This window comes from Choloepus didactylus, chromosome 4 (genome assembly GCF_015220235.1).
Source record: "Choloepus didactylus isolate mChoDid1 chromosome 4, mChoDid1.pri, whole genome shotgun sequence".
In the NCBI taxonomy this organism is placed as follows: Eukaryota; Metazoa; Chordata; class Mammalia; order Pilosa; family Megalonychidae; genus Choloepus; species Choloepus didactylus.
Window position 1 is genome coordinate 95,888,347 of NC_051310.1, and position 24,598 is coordinate 95,912,944.

Here is a 24,598-nt window from a genome sequence, read left to right on the forward strand (position 1 = left end):
AAACACTCAATCAATAGGTTCCAACCTAATCAACACAAGACTGCATCAAAGAACATGGCATTTTGGGGGACACAATACATCCAAACCAGCACACCCTCCAAAGAATTCCTTCTTTTTTTGCTTTAATTAGAAAAAAATAGAGAAGAACAAAGATTAATATAAGAAACCCATGTGTGTTCACCACCCAGAATTAACAAATGTTTATATGTTGTCATATTTGGATCACACTATTTTCTGAAATGTGTGTGTGTGTGTGTTTTCTCCAGTGATTTCACACACGTAGTTTAAGATGTTTCTTGGGTCAAATTCTGAGAAGTATTCCCTGAGAGGAGGATTCATGGGCAAGTGATTTATTAAGGACATCCTTCCCGGAGAGGGCAATAAAGGAGTGGGAGAACAGGTTAGGGAAGAGTCAGAGGAATTTCTTCTGGCAGTCCAGCTTTAGCCACATCTACCTCAGGTCCATCCGACCCCAAAGCAAGGGAGCTGGGCCCAACTCTCAATTTTGAAATATGTTAGCACCAAGATATTGTCTTCCATTCTCTCATCATTGTTTAGTGTGTTCAGAATCTCTAGTGATGTTCCAGGTTTCAGTCTCAGGACTGATTTTTGTGAGTTTTCCTTCTTTTTCTCTTCCATAGTCTTGCTAGGCATTTATCAATTTTATTAGTCCTTATAATGAGCTAACTATTGGCTTTGTTTACCCTCTCTCCTACATTTTTGTTTTCTATTTCATTAACTGTCATGCCCGTCTTTAATATTTTCCTTCTACTTTCTGTGGGCTTCATTTGATGTCATTTTTCTAACATCTTGAGATAATTTGAGACTGTTGGTTTTTCCAGCTTTCTTCTTTGCAAAGATGTGCATTTAAAGCTACAGATTTCCTTCTAAGCAAAGTTTTAGCTGCTTTCCTCACATTTTGATATGAAATATACTCACCTTACTTTGTTAAGAATATTTTCTAATTTTTGTTGTGATTTCTTTTTTGATCCATGGGTTATTTGAAAGGGTATCTCTTAATTTCTGAATATTTGGGAAGTTTCTGGTTTTCATTTTTTATTGACTTTTAGCTTAGTTGTTTTGTGGGCAGAGGAAATACTTTTATTTCAATCCTTTGAATTTTCAAGATTTGCTTTATGGCTCAGCTTATGATCAATTTTTGTAAAAATATTTATAAGTACAAAGAGCATGTATTTTGTGATGGTTGGTATAGCTTTCTATAAATGTACATTAGGTCAATCTGTAATTGAATTGTTTCACTATTCTATAGCATTACTGATTTTTTCAAGTGTTGGATAAGTCAGTGAGAGGGTTGTGTTCTTCCTCCACAATTGTGGATTTTTCTATTTCCAATTATAGTTCTGTCAGTTTTTATTTTATGTATTTTGAGGTTATGTTATCAGGTACATTTACTTTCAGAAGTTTTGTTTTACTTTTGTTAGTTCAAACGTTTAACAACATGAAACATCTCTCTTTGTCTTAAAGCCTACTTTTTTTGATTAGTATAACTAAAACAGATTTATTTTGTTAGTAATCTTGTAGTTTATCTTTTTTCAGTCTTCTGTTTACAATTTTTCTCATCCTTATATTTAAGAAATGTCTCTTTAAATTAGCATATAGTTGTATTTTAAAAATTCATCCTGACAATTTTTGTCTTTTAATTGATGCATTGATTTTATTTAGGTTTTATGTAATTATTGATATATTTGCATTTGAGTCTTTTATTTTACTCTGTGCTTTTTAAAATGCATCCATATTTTCTATGTTCCTTTTTTCTCCTTTCTTGCCTTTTCTTAGATTGATCAAAATGTTTCCTTATTATATTTTTTCTGTCTGTTAATTTGTAAGTTATATACTCCTTTCTGTTCTTTTAGTGGTAGCTCTAGAGATGAAAATGTTTCCTTGAATTATCAAAGTCCTTTCATCCTCTTTCCTGATGACTCAAGAATCTTAGGATACTTTAATGCCATTGATCACTTTTGTGACTCATATGCCATGGTTGTCAGGTATATTAATTCCATGTAAATATTTTAAGCCCCACAAACCATTATAATTGTTTTATACAGCCACTCTTCATTTGGATTTACCCACATGTTTGCCATTTGAATTTTTATTCTTCATTTCTTCCTGCATCTCCAAGCTTCCTCTCACCCGAAGAACAGTGTTTAATATTTCCCTTAGGACTGGTCTTCTGATGATGGATTCTTTCTATTTTTGTTTGCCCAAAAATGTCTTCATTTCACTTTCATTCATGGAGGTTATTTTTGCTTTTCTAATTGTCCTCAGTGGAATTTGGGTTGTACATGCTTTATGACCACTTTCTGAAGTATCACAGACATAATATTCCTATTAAATCTTTCATTGTATAAGTATCTTTTTGTTCAAGAATTTTTTAAACAAAAATGAAGTTTAAAAAAATCCTCATTCTATCTGGATATTTTTATGTCTGTTGCTGCAGTCTGAGAGGACCTGGTTATGGTTGTTTTCTAACTTGTCTGGTAACCGTGAACATTGCATCAGCTGGGGGTGGGGGGTTGGTACCTAGATATTCTCGTGTGTGATGCAGGATTGTGTGGGGGTTACTAGAGAGGTGGACACTAGAGATGGGCTTCCCTGGGCCTGGGGTACCCCTTGTGCTGGTGGTGGCAAAGTTATATTCCAGAACATGATTTGTCTGTACTCTGGGCATTTTTATTTGAGCTTAAGTAGGCTAATAGATACCTGCATTGCAGGTTAACTTCTTATACCCTGTGTGTGTGTGCACCCTGCTGACTGCTGATCTTCCAGTGAAGATGGCAAAGGGTCCTTTGTTTGGTTTGTTTTGTAAGTTACATGGTGTGTATGTTCTTAGTCACTGGAATATATTGCTGTTCTGCTGCATGCAAGACTGTGAAGGATCTGATATTAGTCATAAATACACATGTTGATCTATTATTCTCAAGCTGACAGTCATTCATCAGTTACAAGCTCCCAGTTTTGGCCATTGTAGTGCCTAGATGGGGACTGTGCAAATTGGAGAGGGCATGCCCCTTGGAAATCAGGTGACCGCAACTTAGTTTTATTTATTTCCATACTGGGATATGGATCCTATGTTGATTTTCCTCTTTTATTTTCCTGAGAAGCCAAAAATCTAGATCTTATGTGAAGTAAGATTTTAAACATTAGCAAGGAATCCAGTTTTTGATGAAATGTAAAATTATAGTTAAATAAATCAGACCTGCATGTCAGATTCTTCCTAGACCATCAGTTTGCTCCCTTTATCTAAACTATTATCTAGGGACCACTCTCTTTCTGTACACAAGGCGGTGAGAATCCTATCTCAGTGGCGGACTCGAGGATGGTAGAATGAGAAGCATCAGCCATGGGTCAGTTAGTATGGAAGCCTAGAATCATCCCAATAGCTCCTTTGTGCCCTGATCAGTCAGGTGCCAGGTCCTATTGGTTCTTGCTCCTTACAGCTCTACATCTGTACTCTCCTCTCCCAGCCACTGGTACTATCTAAGCTCTCATTCCTTGCATGAACTATTTCAATGGTCTTTTAGCCATTCTGTATTATTTGAGGCTCTCTCTCAATCATTTTGCACACTCCTGCCAGAGTAATTTTTCCAAAATACAATCCGCCTAAGTCACTCCTCTGCTTAAGTCAATAAATTACTGTACTGGAAAGCTTCTTTTTGCCCCATTGATCACTCTCCACCCTTCGCAGCCCTGTGCTGTGCCCACCCAGGAGACTGGCCTGTATGGACTACCTCGATGCAATGGTCTCCTCCTTGCTCTTTGTCTCTAGGTTGGGTTTGGCCAATGGTGAGTACAGCAGGGGATTAGAGGGAGAATAGAGGGGTATTTATTTCCCCCACTCTCTCTTTGGGGAATTGCCATGGGCTCCATCTGACCTATGGCCTTAGCTCCCATCAGACAGCCCTGTCTTTATACACAGCCTCTTCCTGCCCTTGTCCACACAGCCTGTGGGTGCCAGGCAGATAGTGTGAATCCTGAGATTCACAGTCTGGCTGTTACCAACCCCAGGGTGCTGCACCAGCCCATGTGGTTTCCTTCTACCTTGTCCACACCTTAATAAAACTGTGTGTTTTACAAATTCTCCTCAGTGTATCCCAGTCTGAATCTGTCACCTGTTTCCTGCTGGAACCTGGTCCTCCTGCCTAATCTTATGGACTGGAGAGCTCTATTCCAACTCCCAGAAGTCTGAAAATGTTTACTTGATGTTCCTTCATGCTGACTTGGGGAAGCCTTGCTTGACATAATTTGGAAACTCTTCATAGCATTTTCTGGAGATCTGAGTACTAGAACAAAACACTAATCAATCCCAGTCCAGGAGTTTGGGAAGATTATTGACGATGAGGCAGGGTAATACATAACCAGGTCAGTCCCTGCCAGGCTAACCAGGGGAGATGGCTAACCTCGGCGAGGAGTCATAGAACTGGGACCAGCCTCCCAGGCAGTGGGGCTGGCAGGAAACATCCAGGGAGCAGGATGCTTCCTCAGAAGGTCAACTGGGTTGTACGGAGCTAAGTTTCTGGGAAGTTCCAGTTTTCCACTCAAGAGTTCCAACTGGTTCCAGCTCTCCACTCATGAGTCCCTTGGTCAGGATTGTTTTAGTGACAGGTGAACCTGCTAGTGGAGCGACTTAGTTACAGTTTTCCATGGGAAGCAGGATTTGGAAGAAGTGTTTGTGTTTGGGGACTAATGAGAACTGTGGTGTGGTTGGCATATGGGGGTTGTGATGTGAGCAGAAGCCTCAAGAAATGAAGCTAGAGAACGAGGCAGCAGGCAGGTCATGGAGAGGGCTTGAAGAAGATGATAAAATAATCAGAAACACATTGGGTGCTGAAGAAAGGGTAGACAAAATCCTAGAGGTCATTGACCATCAGGGTAATGGGTTTTGGATATATATTTTTTTCAGTAGAGGGTAGAATGGACTAGAGAAGGGAAAATTGAGATATAGTGCCTAGCCCAGCTTTAGACATATTGGCATTTAGTATATCCTGGCTGAACTGAATTGCTGAATCTGTGTGACAGTTTGAATGACATTTTATGTTGTTTACCCAATTCATATTTTTCATTTTTGTTGTTAAAGACCTTAAGGTAATATTAACCTGAAAGAATGCATTTACTGTTAACAATCTGGGTCATTTGCGATCTCCTTAAATAACCTATGTGGAGTGACTGTTTATTTGATGTTTGGGAAGTAATATCCCAGTCGAACTCATTTTATTTGGGGTTGTTTTTCATATGGAGATGTTAATATAGCATTTCCAATAAGTGACCTGATATGTGAAATCTGTGTTTAATTACCAAAGTTTTTGCAAGACTGGTAGAATTGTACTATTCATTATAAGTCGTAGATTTAAGAACTTGTCAGGAAAATATTTTATGATTTGATTTATGCATGTGGATCCAAGAAGGGCAAGAAGTACTCTAGTCTTTATGAGATTGTGAACACACTTACTTCTACAATATTCTTGGCTTTTCCCAGTCCTATTATATAATGAGTAAACAATATCTTTTTTGAAATTTTCATCCCAAATATTCCCTAGCTAGAACTTTACTTAGGAAAACATGATTTTCTAAGAGATCTTTAAGCCTGATAATTTTAACCAAACAACAGGAAGTACATTTTGCTTCTCTGGGTGTGTTTTCATAGGTTTCCCTTTAGTGGTGCTGTTTTTTTTCCCTTTAAAAAAGAACATTAACTTGTGGCTTTGTTGCACAAACTATACATGTTCATTGTATAAAATTAGAAAATTTAGAATAGCAAAAGAAAGAAAATAAAAAATCACTTGTGATTCCATCATGATTACAGAGTAGAGAAGAACAAAATATTAATTCAATTTTAATATTAAAAATTCACTTGTAATCCCATCACAAAAGAGAAGTTGATACAGATATGTGAGGCTCTGTCCCTGTTTCCAGTGAAATGGTGTATTCCATGTAAACTACATGTCCTAGTTTTCCTAACTGAGGTGAAAATTGCTGCAGTTTCAGTATCTCCGTGCCTTGGTTCCCTTGTGTTTATTGCTCTCCATGACGCAGGGCTAACTGCTTCACTGTAGCCCCCTCCTCCTCTCCCACCTGCAGCTCAATAATTCCTGGGCTACCTGAGGGCCCATTCCATCCCCACCCTCCCAGGGCACCAAACACTGGGACTTGAACTCATGGAAAAATTAACCAATGAATCTGAAGCAACATTCCTCATGAAATAACCTAGATAAAATCCACTACTTTTGAAAGCAGAAGTGTAGTTCTGTTTGTAATACACAGGGAAAATGGTGAAAGGCTTCACTGAGATATCAAAAGAATGTTGTGGTCAAACAAATCACAGCAGCAGATGTACTTGATCCAAGATGCAGAATGCTAACTATGAGTGACGTTAGCTCGCTGCTGTATTTGACTGGATTCCTGGTTACCCGGTGCACTGGAGGTCAATGAAGAAAACACTTAGCTGTCCACAAAGAAAACTCAGGCTTTGTCTGGGGTCAGGCAGGAAGGGGTTCTGTCCTGGCTCCCTCAAGCCTTGGACAAGTTGTTCTTGAAGCTACAGTTGTTCACTTGTAAAATTGGGGTGGTGATGTCCACCTCTTCCCACTGCAAGGGTTGCTGAAAGGGTTAGAGAGAATGTAGGAGGAACGCTGGCTGGTGGTACTCATTCTATAAATACATGGTAGCTTCTTCATGTATGAAATTCTTGAGGATCAGGCCCTGTCTTTCTCCATGCTGTACTCCCAGAGTCAGGCACACAACAGGGTCACGGAGTTAAATGATGTTGGTTGAATCAGACTTGGCGGAAAAATTTACAGATAAGTTTCAGTTAACTTATCTTATAAAGTAATAATAACATGGAATTTAAACAATCACTTTTAGACAGTTTAAGAAGGTGTTTGAAATGAGAAATTGGAGACAGTGGTACTCAACTGATAAAAATATGTTACTTCTTCTGGGTTCCCATCAGGCCAATGATTGAGCTGATATCAGTCACCCATATTTTATGGTCATTAGATTTCAGAGTTGGGGCTGGCCAAGGTGGGGCTGCTAAATCCCTCTTTTCCCAGGAGGGTCACCACCGTCACTCAGTTCAAGAATGGAGACTCCACCCTGCCTGACCCAGTTCCTCATAAGGGCTGACTTTTTCCATCCCCACAACCCTTCCTGCCTCTTGACATTTGATGATAGTGATAGGTATTATTTCATATTTTTATTGTAACATTAAACTTTGTTCACAGATTCCACGTCTGATTCGTTGGCTGCTTACTTGGCATTGTGGTCTACTCTCTATTTTTAAAAAGTAGAAATAAACATGAATGGAATTCTCTAAGATTAGGGAGCTATGTCCAGCACATTTATCTGTGACTTGGGTGAAGATATGGAAGCTGCAAAGCTGAGCAGAATGGCTCAGACATGGGGTGACAGGATCAGGGCTCAAACAGATCTCAACTGGCTGGTATTCTGGGCCAAAACCAACAAGAAGAAACTCAGTACTGATTGATGTTAAGTCTCGCATATGTACAAATGGGAGAGAGCTGGCTCTATCATCGTTATTTTGAAAAAGACATCATTGTGAAGAACAAGAGTTTACATTTATTGAGACATACACTTATTACACTTATTGAGACTGTGCAGTGTAACTTACATGTGTTGTTTTATTTAAATCCTGTTGGGGTAAAGATTATTATCTCATTTTATAGATGAGTTTTAGAAAGGTTAAGAAACTTGTCCAGAGTCACACAGCTTTTAGCCATTATGTGATACTGCCTCCATGGTAAGATCCAGGAAGCCGTGTGGCTGAGAAGAGGAGAGGAGGGAGAGAGGCAGGGAGGGAAAGGGACTTTCATCAAAAGAAACCTGGGTCCTAGGGGTGATGGAAGGTTTATCTTCTGGACACTACATTTCAAGACAAACATGTGCAAACTTAAATGTGCAGAAAGAGAACATATTCATGAAAGAGCTGGCACAGTTAAAGGAACTAGCAGTATTAGTCAGGCCCTTGAAACTTCAAGAAAGCTTGAGAAGGGTTCTTCTGTAGAAGAGGATTGAGACTTACTGCTGGTTACCTCGGATGGGTAGAAACTCCAGAGAAGCAGGTTCTGTTTCACTATAAGGAAGAATATGCAAACATAAATGTTCAGAAACAACCTTGGTGCAGTCATTCTGTTCCAACAGAGATGTTTCTGAACATTTGTGTTATCATCTGGAACAAAGAGAAGACATGAGAACTGGGTAGAAATCTGGGATGTTATTACCACCCTTTGGCTAATGAAGACTAAATGAGGAGGACAGTAGGGCTGGCTGCTAGGGAATGGCATTGGATTTTTCAAAATTCAACTGTTTTCATGGCCGGAAAGAGGAAAAAAATTCAAGGACCTCAATCAAGATGCCATTTCTTGCTGTTTTCTTAGGGGAATAAAATCTCAACCATCCAATCAGAGGAACCAAATGTTTGTGTTTACAACATGCCTATTTTAGTTAAAGATCTCCACCTTACAGAAAGAAACCTGACTCTAGCTATAAACTGAACAGATGTGATAGTGGGAATAAAACAAATTAAAACCGATATTGCAGTGAGCTCTCAACTTTCATTTTTGACTATATATGATGATTTTTTTCAACTTTTCACATTCAGCCTCAGTATATTGAGTGACAAAATGAAAAATCAACTTCAGCTGTGCATATTTTAAGCATTTACGTAGATGATTTGGGTTTACCCAACCTCGAAGTCCAGATGAGTGTATAAAACTGCTGATTGTATTTTTTATGAATTAAAACTTCATATTTTATATTATGTTATAGACAGAACACATTTATGTGTGGTGACATTTAGTGTAGAGAATTGAACTGAACAGTGGTCTAATTAGAACAGTAAATAGTATGGGTTTAATTAGCCCTTATTCCCGATGACAGATTTGATCAGTTGCCAGATATTTATCCTTTCCTTGCACTTGACGGTTACTGAGGAATCGCCTCAAGTAGGACTGCTTACTACTCTATAAATAGGTGGCTTGCAACGAGCCAGGAAACCCACTGACCAGTGAGACTTGAGTGAAAATTACTGCAAAACCCCCTCCTTGCTTCTGGTCATTATTTCTTCACTTTACTTTTGAAGGGCCTTTCTACAGATCCCTCTCAATTTAATTTAAACTTTTCTGGTTGGATGAGGTAACTTGGCCTAAGGGCTTGAGGAAATCTGTGCAATATCTAGTTCAGTCACTTGCTGCATTTTATTAGTAAGTCCCAGTTTCCTTCATAAACCTTTCTGTTCTCCAACTTAGAACGTAGCTGTTAAATTCTGCTTCTGACTTGAATGTTTCTATATGCCAACAGGGTATGATTTTGTTTGTTGCTTGCTTTTAGTATTACATGCTTGATTTAAAAAAAAAGTCTTTACAAAGTGCAGAGAAATGAAAACAAGAACTAAAAAAGTTAAAATCACACAGAATCCTCTCTCCTGTAAGTAACCCCTGTTAAAATTCTAATTAACCTCTCTTTTCTCTTGTGTGTTCAAGTTTATCTGTATTGAAAATAATGTTTTCATTATTCAATCTGCAGATTGCTTCTACCCCAAAAATATTTTTTTAAAAACAAATTCCAAAACCCATGAAAGTTCATATAGTAATAAAACAAACATCCATTACAGCATCACTTGGCTTTATCAAATTTAGCAGTTTATCATAGTTGCTTCAGACCTGTTTTTGTTTTCTTTTTTAAGAGGGGGAAATAAACCATTCAGTTGATGACCCTTTTATGTCTCTCCCCAGTTGCATCTGCTCTTTGTCCCCCTCCTCTATCTTTAGAGACAATTTGGTGTTTCCTTTTGGTCCATATGATTGTATGTTTACTACTACATTTTTCTGCTTATATTCATATGCCTATATCTGTGTCTACAGATGAAGGGATAAAAATGCTGTATGTGTTCTTATTTTAATATAATTAAATATACCAATCTTTTCCTTTATAGTTTCTAACTTTGTTGACATTTCTAGGACAGTCTTCCCTATACATTGTCTATATGACTCTTCATCTATACATTTTCTAGTATATTTTATGGTTTCAGTGTTTTTAATATAAATTTCCAATGTATCTGGAATTTATTTTGCTGTATGTTGTGAAGAAGTTATCTATGGTTTTTTAAAAAATCATTTGTCACATTGATTTGTGTTACCATACTATGTCCTTACGCTTGGGTCTCTTTTGTTCGTTTTTAAAACTCTGACTGCTTATTCCTATGCCAACTCTATACTCTTTTCACTAAGGCAATTTCTCTATTTTCCTTTCTTTACAGTTTTTTCTTGGCTGTGCTAGACATTTACTCCACCAGATGAACTTTAGAATAATTTTGTTAGGTTCCAAAAAAATTACCTTTGGGATTGTGGTTGGAGTTGCTATAAATTTATAGATTAATTTGGAGAGAATTAGCATTTTACAGTGTTAAGCCTACGCATTCAGGACTGTGATATGCTTTTCCATTTATTCAAGTTTACTTTTAGGCCCCTTAGTAAAGTTGAATAACTATATTTAAGTAATAGACATTATTTCTTATTATGTATATAATTTTTAAGTTGTAACACTCCCCCCTCTCCCCCCCGCCACCTTCATCTAGAGTATCTGGACTTAAGTCAATGGTGGCAAGTTAAACAAACTGTACTCAGAATTGATCCTCCCTGTTTTCTTGGATCCCTAAAGCTTTATTACTTGGCCAAGTTGGTCCATCTGACTTTATCTTCTTGGAGTGCAGCCTCTCTCAGAAGGTTCCTCAAACTCAAATCCCCATTCAAAAAGGTTTCCTGGGAGCTGCCCACCAGTCTGCCTGCATACAGGCAGGTCAGAAATTCAGTGGTGAGCAGTTCTCAGGCTCAAACTGGGACCCTACTATATAAGTCATAAAACAGAAGAATATTAATTAAAAAAACACATTCTTGATATTTGGCGAATTTATTTATTGGAATTTTGGAATGATAACGTTTCTTATTTAAAGCCAAGCTCAGAGCTCAATTAGAAGCCAAGAAATCTAAGTTCCTACTACTAACTGGCTTTGTGACCTTGGGAAAATCATTTAACCTCCCCAGGCCTGTTTCCCAGTCAGTAGATGAGAGTCCTGGCTATGACATCTAAGGGTCCTCCTTGCTCAAACACCTAAGATCCTTTTTTGCATTATATCTTTGCGTCTCTCCACCAACGATGTTTATGATGTCCTTGTGGTTCTCACCACAGTGGAATTCTCTCAGTGGACTCCTGGAAAGCCACCAAGTCAGCAGCCTGCCACAATACCGACCCTTAAATATCCAACTCCAGCAGTTTATACCACACTGTCATATTTTTATGAAGACAAAAGCAAGCCATCCTCAGATAAGAAACACCTGGGTAGATATTAACCTTTTAAAGGGTTTCCTTTCTCAAATAAGAAGTATTTTCCAGCAAGATGTTCATCTCATCCCTTTGCACTTTTATTTAATCTGTAGATATAAATTAGACTGAGGAAAATGGAAGACGTGACCTTGGTATTCTCTCAGAATTTATGCAGCCATAGAGTTCTGTCTTTTGGGTTTTTTGTTTTGTTTTGTTTTTTTCTTTCACTGGATAAATAAAATATGTGAACAAGTAAAAATAATAATAATAAAGCCGAGCTCAGAGGTCATATGGACAGAACCTTCTTAAGGTGGAGAGGCACTCATGTACCACTAGTTTCCATATAAACCTGTCTTCTGTGTTTGTTTTTTAATGCAGCCATTCCAAAGCAAAGAATTTTTAAGACAACTTCGGCCATTGTGAAGAGCTTAGAATATGACTCTGGAATCTACATTTGTCTGTAATTTATTGTTAATTTTTTTCTTTCCCCACATTCTAGAACTCGAGAAACACTCATTCAGATGAAGAAAAAGATGGCAACTGGGATGCTTGGGGTGACTGGAGTGACTGCTCCCGGACCTGCGGTGGGGGAGCGTCGTATTCTCTGCGGAGATGTTTGACTGGGAGGTCAGTAGTGGATTTATCTGCTGCTCTAGGCAGGATGTGTCAGCACCTTTGGATGCCTGGGAATGGGGACATAACTTCTCTTGGCTAGGGAACATACTGTGATGGTATAAAACTGGCTGTATCTAAATATTAATCAACTCAAGTTACCGTATTTAAATACTACTGGTACCATTTTTATATGTGTTGCCATACCCCATCCAGGGCTCCCTGCATATAGGGAGATAGAAGAACTAGACACTTTGGGCTTTGAGGAAGGGAAGGCCTGGCATGTTAAGTCACTGGCCCAAAGTTGTTGAGACTTGGGATAAAAGTCAGGTCTTCTGAGTTCCCTTTGAGGTGATGCAATTTTAATTCATTCCTTGTTCACTTACTGTGAGCACTCCATTGATTAAGAAGGTAATGCAAGATCTGTTTCCAGATCTTAGATATGTTTATATTAAATAACATTTATTAATGTAAGATCAGCTTATTAAAAATTGTAAGCATGTGATAAATCAACACTTATCACTGTTTTTGAGACAATTTGAGGTAATTCTTCGTAGGGCAGTTTTCATTTTCACCAAGGGTTTGATCTCAGCTCTTGGTTGCTGCCCTGGAGTAAACAGAACCCCAGAATGATGGAACTGAAAGTGCTGGTCCTAGGCACGTGAAGACTCCAAGGGGTCTTCAGATGTTGTCAAGATTCCTTGACGACAAGGGATGTTGTCAAGTGAAGGAATAAATCAACCTTAAATAGCCTCAAGGTATAGACCAGAGATGCAAGGAGAACATATTGTTCCCTAAGTTTGGGTTTCAATGAGGTTGCTCTTTTATAGTATATTAAACAGTGACCAAGTTTATCCTTTAGCTTCCTTGAGATGGTGCAGAGCAGGGCAGGTGAAAGGTTGCAAGCATGGCCTTTGAGAAGGGCTCTTGGTCCACCCCAAGACGTCATGGGAAGGCTGCTGGAGGCACTGCGGTATCACAATCCCAGGGCACATTCCTCCTGAGAAGCACTGAACACTAAGCAAATAATTGTGGGATTGAATCTAGGGATTTGACCCTGAAAGACACAGTGGTACACCTGCTTCTCTTGCATTTCTTTGGTGAGGAAATAAAGTCCCTGTTATTCTAAGTGCCTCATGCCATATGGAAGAAGGATGGGGACATCATGTTGTACTGTAATGTATTTATCCTGGACAGGTCTTGAAAGGGAGGGACACAGCCCTGTGGTCATAGGTTGGAAGGGGCTTCTTATGTAAATTATAAATTCTTTCCCACCACTAGTCAGTCACTTGAGGGAAAGGAAATGCCTGGAAACTGGAGTGGGGAAGGTAGTACTTTGGCATCTCTTTCTATGGCCTCCTGATCTGAGGAGTCCAAATAATTTTCAGAATAGGAGAAGAGTAAAGGTTATTTGTTTTTGTCTTTTTAAAAAAATAACATGTATTTTTATTTGTTAAAAAGAATTAGAGGAACATATTAAGTCCTATAAATTACCACTTTCATCCAACCAAAATGCTTACATATTTATTGATTGATTGATTATTTTTAAAAAATATTTTGATTTGTTTGGAATCTAATTTTGCCAAAAGATGTGCCTCAGGTATGTGTAAGTTTGTGTCTTCTTTTTTCTAACTGGGGCTTGCAGGCATGGAAAGGTAGTTGCTTAGCTTCTTCTATTTTTTCCATACCTATTCAGAAGGGGAGATTTGGGTAAGAGGAGAATGAAAGGAGGCAGGAGAGTTTGTGCTTGACTTTGCTGTTGTGAGCAGGTATAGGTGCTCTCTGGGTTTTACCAGCATTTAATGCTAGCTCCTTCTATTTTGAGTGCTCTTATGTGTTCCTCTGAGACACTTTCCCCTTACTCCACTCCCTTGGGCTCTCTTGCCTGTAGTACCCTTGATGTGTGCAATTCTTAACCCTCTGTCTTGGTACTTACTGCTCTTCCCCCACCTCTTATCCAGCCATGTCTCCCTGTTCATATCTACTCACTCCTCAGTGTCTATCTTGGTGAGTTCCTAAGACAACCCCAAGCTGGCTCTCTCTTGATGTGGTCCACATCTGGTGCACAGGAAACGCTCATGGCAAGCATTGTCACACAAACTCTTGGATTTCAGACCAGCCAAAACAGATTTACCTACTCGCTTACATGGGCCACTACAGCTGATCCCTCAGCCCTTAAATTGATCAGGAGTGAATTAGACATCAACAAACTGCAGGGGATATATGTGGAACTAACCCTTCAAGTGGTGTCCCTAAAATTTCTTCCTCTTGTTTCAGGGTTAGCATATTGAAGCCTTCATCCTGTCTCTTTCTAGGAGTGGTGACAGGTGGACTCACACCACAGCTTTCTCAAAGAAATCTTCAGTAATTCATCTTCTAAGTCTCCATCTCCAGACCCTTTTTATACCCCTAATCTGGGGAAGGAGTTTAACTGGTGAATTAAACTAACATAGATCCTGCCCTCATGGTTTTCATAGTATAGAGAGACAAACAAATAACAAGTAAGCAATCAAATGATATATAATTATAAATTTTGTCAGGTATCATGAAGGGGATGGATGAGGTGTTTGGGAAACCTTCTGAACTGAGGTCATGTTTGCACTGAGATCTGGCTGCTGAGAGGAAGTCAGTTATGTGAAGGAGAGAGATGGGGGGACAGAAATACATAAATGAAAACTGCATATGTAAAGGCCCTGAAGCGGTAAATGAGAAGAGACCTTTATACCTAGAGAATAATAGACAAGGGGGCAAGCAGAGTGTGCCAGTGTTGAAGAAGAAAAAGATTTGTTGGTCAAGATAAAGAATCTAAATCTCAGACTTTCAGATTTCAAATGCTAGTAAAATTTCAAAAAAAAAGTGTACTTGGAACTGACATAGGTTATCAATTTTTTATTTGGTTAAATAAGGACAAAAAGAAAAACAGAAACAAAACCCAACTGTGGTCTACCATCACAGACTTTTCAAAAGATAATCACAATCAGAAACTTTTCATTATAACATCAAAAAGTAGAACATAATCTTAGATTAAAAGACCTGTCTTTAAACTGAAATCATTGGCTCTGCAAACATTCCCTATTTTAGCCTTATTTATCTCACTTCACTTTGGATCAACAAAAACTTTATTACAGACATGAACAGTCAAATCATGGGCAACTGGGAACCAGATATTGAGAAGTAAACTTAGTCGTTAAGTGTGGTTTCTGGCTTTGAATCTCAGCCCTTCCATTTTCTACCTTGTGACCTTGGGCAAGTCAGTTAACCCTTGTGTGTCTCAGTTTCCTCAACTATAAAAGGTGCCAACAGTGTTACCTACTATGATGGTTTGAAGCTGTATATAACCTAATTCATTCCTTTGGGCTAGACCTTGCAAGTGGGACCTTTTGATTAGGTTATTTCTGTTCAGGCCTGCCCAGGTGGGTCTTAATCCTCTTACTGGAGTCCTTTATAACAGATGAAATCCAGAGAAGCTGAGATAGAAAAGCCAAAAAAGCTAAGAGAGACAGAAAGCAGAGAGGAAACCACTGAAGCCAGAAACTGGAAGCAACAAAACCTGGAAGAGAAGGGAGAGACCAGCAGATATCATGTGCCTTGCCATCTGACACACGAGTCCAGATATTGTCTGATGATGCCTTGACATGGACGTTTTCATGGCTTCAGAACTGTAAACTTGTAAGTTAATAAATCTCCATTGTAAAAGCCAACCCAATTCCGGTATATTGCATTTCAGCAACTGTAGCAAACTTAAAAGATAGAGAGGGAATGTAACTAAATCCATCCTTATAGGGAAGTTTATAGCCCCAAATAAATATATTGGAAAAGAAGAATTGGCTGAAAAATAATCGACAGTCTAAGCTTCCATTTAAAAGGAATAAATTAAACCCCCCAAAAATCTGTATCTTTACTTGATATATGTATATATTTGTTTGCATGTGTATATATGTATGTGTATATATGTGTATCAGTCTATTTTTCTATCATCTGTCTATCTACCTGATCTCCAAGTCCCTGTACTCTACTATCAGGAATCTGGATTAGAGTCAGAGCTTGGTCAAGTCCTACATTAATTCAGTTATGGCTCTCCTCTTTCTTCAAATGCATCCTTCTCCTTTGTGTGCGGTGAATGCTATATTCCTGGACTCTAATTCAGTCTTGCTTGTCCTCTATATAAAGCAAAATTTACTTGACATTTTGGCTTGTGTTTAGCATTTTCCTGAGATTCCAGTTACAAGAAAGAGATTTTCACTTATTAATAGACCTTGTTAGTCATTTCACTAGTTGTTATTGAGGGGGAGGGAGTTTAATATATGTGCTCAGATTACCATCTCTATTTAAAAATCTTGCTTTCCCTCTCTCTTATCCTCTATATTTCTCATTGAAATCCCACCTCTAGTAGTTTGGAAATTATATATGTCAGTGTGCATGTATGTGTATGTATCCTGTTTTTATTTTACAATGATTGATTTTTAAGATGTTTAAAAACTATATTTTCATAATTATTTTATAACTCTCAGTGTCAATAATGAAATAGTTTCTTTTCATTTCTTCCCATTTTAGATGATGAACATTTTATACTTTTCTTTTTCATTCCCCCTTCTTGGGTTATTGTACTTTAGATTTTATACTTAACTTATTGTCACTGTTTTTTCCTTTATACATTTTCTTTCATAGTCATCTTTCAAACCATTTTTGAGACTTAAATTGTGTGTGTGCATACATTATTTTATTGCTTATTGTCAGTCTTCTGTTCTTCATTGTAAATCATCCCTTAACAGGATATGTGTTTTAGAGCTGTGTTTCTGGAATTTTATTATACATGCGAATCACTTAGGTATCTCATTAAGATACAGACTGTGATTCAGTAGGTCTGGAGTGGGGCCCGAGAGTTTTCGTCTCTGACAGATTCCCAGGTGATGCCAGTGCTGCTTGTCTGTGGACCATACTTCAAGCAACAAGGCTTTATAGCCTTTTTCAATTTCAGTTGTGGGTCTTATACTTTATGAATTCTTATATATCTGAACGTATCTTTCTCTGGCCTTCACATGTAAACAGTGAATGGCTTATTCGGGTATAAGATTCCTGAGACACAGTCTTTCCCTCTCGAGACTCAGGAGTTCTTTCTCCGCAAGCTTTGGTGTACGATGTTGAATCAAAGACCTCTCAGGTTGGCTTGATTTTGTGTTCTTTTGTAGACGACCTCTTTGTTCTACCTGAATGCCTACAGTGTTCTTTATTTTTTTTTTTCCTCAGAGTTCAACAGTTTCACAAGGCTGTGTCCAGCTATCATCTTCTTCTTAATTATTTTTTCCTGGCACTAGGTGGCCACTTTTGTTGCACGGATTTAGATCCTTATTCATGGTAGAAATTTTTTCTTCTGGTATATCATTCACTGTTGGTTCTTATCCGTTTGCTCCGGACTTTTCTTCAAAAATACCAGTTATTTCTGTCTGTCTTCCACTTTTGTTATTTCTCCCTTATCACTTTCATCTCCTTTTTATTTTCCAGTGTATTTGGGAGTGGTTTTCAGTTGCTTTTTTTCCTCCTTATCTATTGACTTGGTTTCTATGCAGTTGTAAAATACTGCTATGCCATTATTAATTCTTTACATGCTTTCCTTCACTTGAAACTTGCCCCTTTTTTTCCATCTGTTGTCTAATTGTCTGCATATTATCATGTAAAGGTTTGTGTCATTTTTATTGTGTATCTGGCTCACTCTTATTTATTTTATGAGGTCATACTCCTTTAGGAAGCCCGTCTTGACTCCTTATCTAACTTTGATGTTCCTCCCTTGTACTTCCTTGCAGCTAATTTTTACTTTTTAATTTAATCTTTAAATTAAGCATAACTCCAATTCTAAAACACTATGGAAATGCAAAGATAATGAAAACAATTTTGAAGAACAAAATGGGAGACTTGACCAAACAGACAATATGTTTTTTTTAAATTAATAGTAGTGGCTTGGAAAGCCCAAGAAACAGAATAATATATCGAAGTTTGCTATATATTGAAGACAGCATTATGAATCAGTGGAGAGAGGATGGATTTTCAATGCATGTGGCTTGGATATGATTATTGATAGCCAAAGTGGAAAAAAAAAGGAAAAAATAGAACATTTCAAGCCATATAAAGAATAAATTCAGGTGGATTAAAGTCTACTTATGAAAATTAAAGCTTGAAAACATTTAGAAGAAAATGTAGGAGAATATCTTAAGGATAGCTGGGTGAAATATTCCTTACTACAACATACAATATAAATTACAAAGGAAAATATTGATAGATCCAAGTATACTACACAAACACAAGTGAGAGAAAATCTTGTTAATGAATATAGGCCATAAAGAATTAGTATCTGAAATATTTCAGTAACTCCTATATTATTTCAATAAAACAAAAAATGAAACAACCTCATAGAAAAATGGGCAAAGTATATGAAAAGGAAATTCACAGGAGAACCTGCATAGTCAATAATAAATGAAAATAATAACCTTACTAACATACAGTAAAATGCAAAATTATGTATTTCATATTGTTCAGATTAGGAAAAAATTTAAAGCTTTAAAATACCAAATATTGGCTAAAAGTTGGAGAAACGAGAAGCTTCCTACACTACAATGGAGTTGAAAATGGGATGTCCACTTTAAAAGAACAATTTGAAAATATATAATAATAGTGAAGATTTAAGTGTCCTACTACAGAGAAATCTTACTTAGGTCTGTATCCCAGAGAAATATGTACAGATGTACCTAAGGACGTAGTGTAAGATTGCTTGTTGCAGAGCCATTGGTATGATTTAATATTTGGAGCCAATCTCTAAATCTTCATTAACATTTAGGAAAATTGATCAATAAAAAAATAAAGTATTGATAAATAAACTGTGGGATAATTATAAATGGCTATATAGTCATTAAAATGAATGAAAAGTACATCTCTCAATATAGATATTTTAAAAATACACTATTGAGAAAAAACACATCAAGCTGTAGTAGGTTCCATATGCAAAGTTATATAGAGTTGAGAAAAAAAATCAAGCTCTTGAAGGTTATGTACAATATGATCCCATTTACTTAGTTACCCCTGGTAGGATTTTAGGAGATTTGGCAGGCATCTTCAACCATATTTGTAATGACATATTTCTTAAAACTAAATCCAAGGAAAACCTTTAAGAGATGATAAAGCTTACTGGTGAATACATGACTCTGCATTATTTTCCTTACTTTATAGTGGGCTTAAACATTTCATTATAAAACAATTGTAAGAACACAAAAACAACCGTCTCCTAAATATTACTACTGTATTTCTGGTCTCCATTCCTAAAGTCCTTCTGGGTGGTACTTGCTTAACTTTTTCATTCTTAAGGACTTACGTAGTTCTTCAGTCTACTTATATACAAATCTTAGCCTATATTCTGAAATTTACCTTTAGGCTCAAGGATCTCCAAATTTGCCTGCTACCTGACTTTATCTAATTTGAACAAATATTTGAGACAGAAAAAACCACCCTAAATTAAATATTAACAAGAGAATGGTGTATTCTGCGATATTTGCAATATTTTAAATGTGTAGCCCACACGTGTCCTTTTTCGGCTTGGTTCTTGGCATGGTGCCTGGTCTGTGGCACACATGCTTGTTCCCTGTCTCTGATAAGAAACATAGAGAGTAACATCTTTCTCTGCATAAAAATCGAATTAGTTTCATTCAGAAGAAGGGAAACAAGTTCTTCAGTGACTCACAGTTTCCTGCTCCCACCTTAATCATTCCTGACCCGGTCCCATGTTTAGAACTTTCACTGAGGTTATTGAGAAGGAAACCTACTTCCTTTGGAAAGTTTATCAAGTCCCTTTATCCTCAAACAGCCTTGGGGAATTATTAAACCTTCAGAATATTGAGCCGCTGTGGTCGATTTTTTTTGGAGGAAGGATATGGAGGTGGTTTCACAGAAAACCACCCAAAAGAGCCATCCAAAGCTTTAGAATGCATTTCAGTGCCTTTTCTTTTATCACTATACTCCTTTAAATTCGTCATTTTGGGAAAGGAATGAATGTATCTATTTTGCTCATTTATTTCTTTCTGGATAAAGTTGTTTCAGAATTTGATTACATTTAAATACACAGTTCATTTGTACTGCAAACTGGACGGACGCCAGCAAGAATGTCTCTCTCTCTCTCTCTCTTGCAGAAGTTTGTAACTTGATATTCCAGTCAAGTGCCAACCATGGGAAACACAGCTTTAAGTTAACTACTATTTTAAAAATCAATATATTTTTATACTTCAAAACACATGACCTTCAGTCTTTAAGAGTCAATATATCTCCAAATGAATGTAATAAATTATAGTTGCTATAAAGTCCAGGAAAATTTTATTAATATTTTAAATGTATTCTCATGTGGAATCAACGTATGTTTTTTATATATTCATAAATTTATGAATTTAAAAATCTTCAATTTCAGGTGTTATGAATGTTGGATAGAAAATACATAATTGTGAAATGATGTTCTTGAATTTTTCATACACTCCTGATAACCATTAGCTCTTGCATATAATAATTAGAATGCAATTTAAAAACTTGGAAGTAATATTTCTGCAGCTCAGTTGCTTCAGGCCAAAGAAATTATTTCCAGAATAAGTTGGCAGGTTCCTGCTTGGGGAATTAGGACTCAAGTGTCCTTAACTTTAAAATAACTTGCATTTCATTTTATGCCTGTTTCATAAAGTGGCCATTCATTTTCATACTAAATTGTAACCAAAGCATGCCACATCAAGAGAGACCAGTCAGTGGGTTTAGTGTGTGTTAGTTTGGACAAAATGAAATAGAATGTTAAAAATATTAACCAGATGCTTGGGTAAAAAAAAAACAAAAACAAAAACCTTACTACTGCCTTGTACAGGAAATTTAGAGATAATTTCTCTGCATCTTTAAATCGAACATCCTGGTACATAGTAGGTTCATTGTAAGAATTTGTTGAGTAAGGAATGAATCCAAAATGGTGCTCTATATTTTGAGAATTCATAAAATAGAATCCCCTGTTTCCCATATTGCTTTGCTGCAGCTGTGGTGAGATTTGTAGTGGAGATGCACATTTCAGGTTTAAATTTTCAGAGTCAACTCTTGGGAAGCAGGTGAGTGCCTCCTGGAAACTCTGCTTATACCTTGGACAGAGAAGATGGCAGTGGGAGGTGGCTACAGCTGTGATGTCCCCACAGTCATAAGCTACTTTTAATTATTATGTTCTTTCTTTTTAGTTCTCAATTTCCTTTTACAAAAAAGTAGTGGCTTAAAATGTAAACAGCTGAAATTAAACAATGACTAAAAATGCATCTGAAAAATTATTTCTGAAGTTCAAGAACACTTTTAAAGAAAATGCCAGTTTTCATAAATTTCAGCAGTTTTTGTATTCCTATATTTTGGTCAATTCAAATACTGTTAAACTGTAACTTTGTAATTTACCTGTCTCCTTTCACTTAGAAACAAATCTCTGTAGATTTCTTGTCGTGAAGAAAGGGGTCAGAGAATGAGATGAGGAAATCATGGGTAGAGTGATAAGGAAATGATAGTTGTATAAAGAGGAGCTCTATCCTAAGAGTTACAGACATTCCTGGAACAGAACTAGAGTCCAAATCATGCTCTGAGAATAATCTGTAGAACTGGAAATCAAAAACTTGAGCATTCAAATAGAAAGGGCTCATCATTTTTGGCAGTTGATGAAAAGAAACACACAACTAGATACATCCTGACTACAGTTTTTACTTCAAATATTTTTAAAAGCCCAAATAGCTATGAGCTTCCAGGCAAAAAAATAAAGCTCATGTTCAAAAAAATAAAAATCAGACTTCTCCTCTACAAATCTAAATGCCAAAGGTCAATGAAGCATGTCTATAATTTCGATGAAAACAGATCGTGAGAAAAATAATATATCTTGCTACATTGTTTCCTGTGTGAACAAAATTTCAATAATTTGCCAGCCACATGCCCTTCTTGAAAAAAACAACCACTCAAATAATACTTAGCCAATCAAGAGTTAAAAACTCATAAATGAAAGGGTCCTATTGCAAAAGGACTGACATTTGTTACCATATTTAGATGTATATCCTAAGTAAATTATGGAAATGTAAACAAAGTTGAAACATAAAGATCTTTAGCAAAGCTTTATTATATTATATAAAAAGAAATGGACTCATCGTTCTGACTTCTAGGTATTTACCCACGAGAAATGGAAACTTAAGTTCAAACAAATATCTGTGAGTATTTATAGCAATTTTGTTCATAACTGGTGAAAAAGGGAAACAACTCAAATGTCACTACTACTAGGCAATTACTAAGGAACAAACCACTGATACATGCAACAATATGTTAAGTAGAAGAAGTCAGACTTGAAAAGCAACATACTGTGTGATTCCATTTACATGACACTTTGGAAAAGGCAAAATTATGGGGACAGGAAAAAGATCAGTGGTTGTCAGAGACCAAGAGTTGGAAGAAGTTAACTACAAAGGGCAACATGAGGGTATTTTGGGGGATGATAGAACTGTTCCGTACCTTGATTGTCATAGTTGTTACATGGCTATATGGATTTGCCAAAACTCATACAATTGTATACCTCCCCCACAAAAAGTGAATTTTACTGTCTGTAAATTTTTAAAGTGGGAAAAAAAGAAGCAGCATAAATACACAAAAGGTAATGTCTGTAAAATGGACTATTATGTAGTCATTAAAATATTTTCTGAAAGCATTATTAATGAAATGGGAAAATTCTTGTAATATTATTTTAAAACACAAATAAAATACAAAGTTGAATAAACAGTATGATTTAAACTCTGTAAAAAAATAAATCATGGCAGAAATGCTGGAAGATAAAATGCCAAAATATTGAGTAAAGATCTTTGCTGATGGGCTTCTCGGTGATTAATTCCTCTTCCTTTCTACTCCTTGACACTTTACTGGTTTTTACTTACTACTTTTGTAATCAATATAGAATCATCAACATTATATAAATTGCGTGTAATGAGTTGTGTGTTGTTGAAATAGACTCTATCAATTGATTATTATATTTAAATCATATCAGCAAACAGTGATCTCTTCAGATCCAGTTTTTGAACTTTTCTATTATTACAAGAGTAAATATTTTAAAGCAAGTGAAATTGGATCTATTTAAGATTTAAGCCTAGGTGTTTGAGCCTATGTGTTTAGCTTTCCTCCTCCCAGAATTACTACTGAATTTTCCAAGAGAACGTAAAGAGGAAAAGAACATGTAACTCCATTGAAAATGTGGGAAGGGTGCTGTTAGTAGACCAGATAGCTCTAAGGAGTTGATGTAAAATTTAGAGCAGCAAGTACTGGACTGAGAACAGTACCTACCAGATGAGATTCAAAACACCCAAAGGGGAAGTGGGCCTGGAAAATAAGAGGCAGGATTCCAGAGCAAGTGGCTGGAGGGCAGGAAAGTGTATGTGGTGGTCATCAGGGAGGAATCTCAAGCCTATATACGATTTTATGTCCTGACCAGTCTTGGCGTCCCAAGAAAATGGCCCACATACTCATTCCTGGCAGCTGATTAGTAAGGCCAGAGAGTGGAATAAAGCGAAGCATTGCCTCAGGCAAACCTCTAACAGGGGCAGTTGTTCCAGTTAAGGAAGGATGTCAGTGAGTGCCCAGCTAACTTGGGTTTACTTCTGTAAACAGGGAAGAAAAATCAAGTAGTCCCTGCAGAGAAACACTACAGAAATGCTTCTGAGGGTAGTTTTCTCTTCTTCCTCACAGGAGAAAAAAAAAAGTATACATATGCACACACACAAATTATACATTAATTTCAGTGGTTTTATGAACCCTGGGTGAAAACTATATGTGACTAACATTAAATCAATTAAGGAATTCACTTTCTATTTATGTGCTATTATTCCATGATTTCGGCCTCCTAATCCTTGAAAGTTATTTTTTTATGATTTAAACTTTGATTCTTTGAGGTAATGTGCACTAGTAAAAGTTTCATGGGGAACCAATGTCTTGTCTTTGCTTTTTTGTGGTTTGCCACTGCTATGAAATCAATATTATTTTTTTTCTTGATTAGGAATTGTGAAGGGCAGAATATTCGATACAAGACATGCAGCAATAATGTAAGTCCTATAATAAAAATATATAACCCAATAAAATATGTTCATGCTTTAAGTTCTAACATTAAACTGTGCACTGTAATGCGCGTGGTCTCTTGGTGCCCTGCTGGTGGAAAATTTGAATATTTAATTGACAACAGTCTTTATATATTTAATACCTTTCATTTATACAGCCTTTTTAGGCCATTTCACATTTATGAGTGAATTTGGTGAGTATTTAAGAATTCCTGAATTCATGAAAACAATACTTAATACCTATAAACTCCTCCAGAGTTCCCAAGTGCTTTCATGTACGCTATCTTACCAACCCTTTCTCTGTCTCTAACTATAGCAGACAAGGTGTAGTTATCTCTCCACTGCAGATGAGAGGACTGGGGCTGAGGGAGGTAAAGTTATTTTCTGAAGGTCGCACAGGAAGAGTATGACTTGAACTGGTCTGGTGCTGCCTCTGGTACTTTAAGCCACCTGCAGTGACCACCGCAAAATGTGTCAAGGAATAATATAGGTGATTCATAAGGAAATCACACATA

The 24,598-nt window shown here is 36.9% G+C and overlaps 1 protein-coding gene across 6 annotated transcripts in view; it reads left to right on the forward strand.

The window, feature by feature from the left end:
• Nucleotides 1-24,598, forward strand: part of ADAMTSL3 (ADAMTS like 3) — a 389,485-nt gene that overhangs the window by 130,646 nt on the left and 234,241 nt on the right. For 5 of the 6 annotated variants that reach the window (XR_005216378.1, XM_037833191.1, XM_037833189.1 and 2 more), the window contains exons 4-5: nt 11,855-11,982; nt 24,026-24,071. Coding sequence is in view for 5 of the 6 variants with exons in the window: in XM_037833191.1 (XP_037689119.1) it covers nt 11,855-11,982; nt 24,026-24,071 (174 nt within the window). In the remaining variant the exon portion in view is untranslated. The remainder of the gene's footprint in view (nt 1-11,854; nt 11,983-24,025; nt 24,072-24,598) is intronic. The other variant, XM_037833193.1, reaches the window with a different exon arrangement.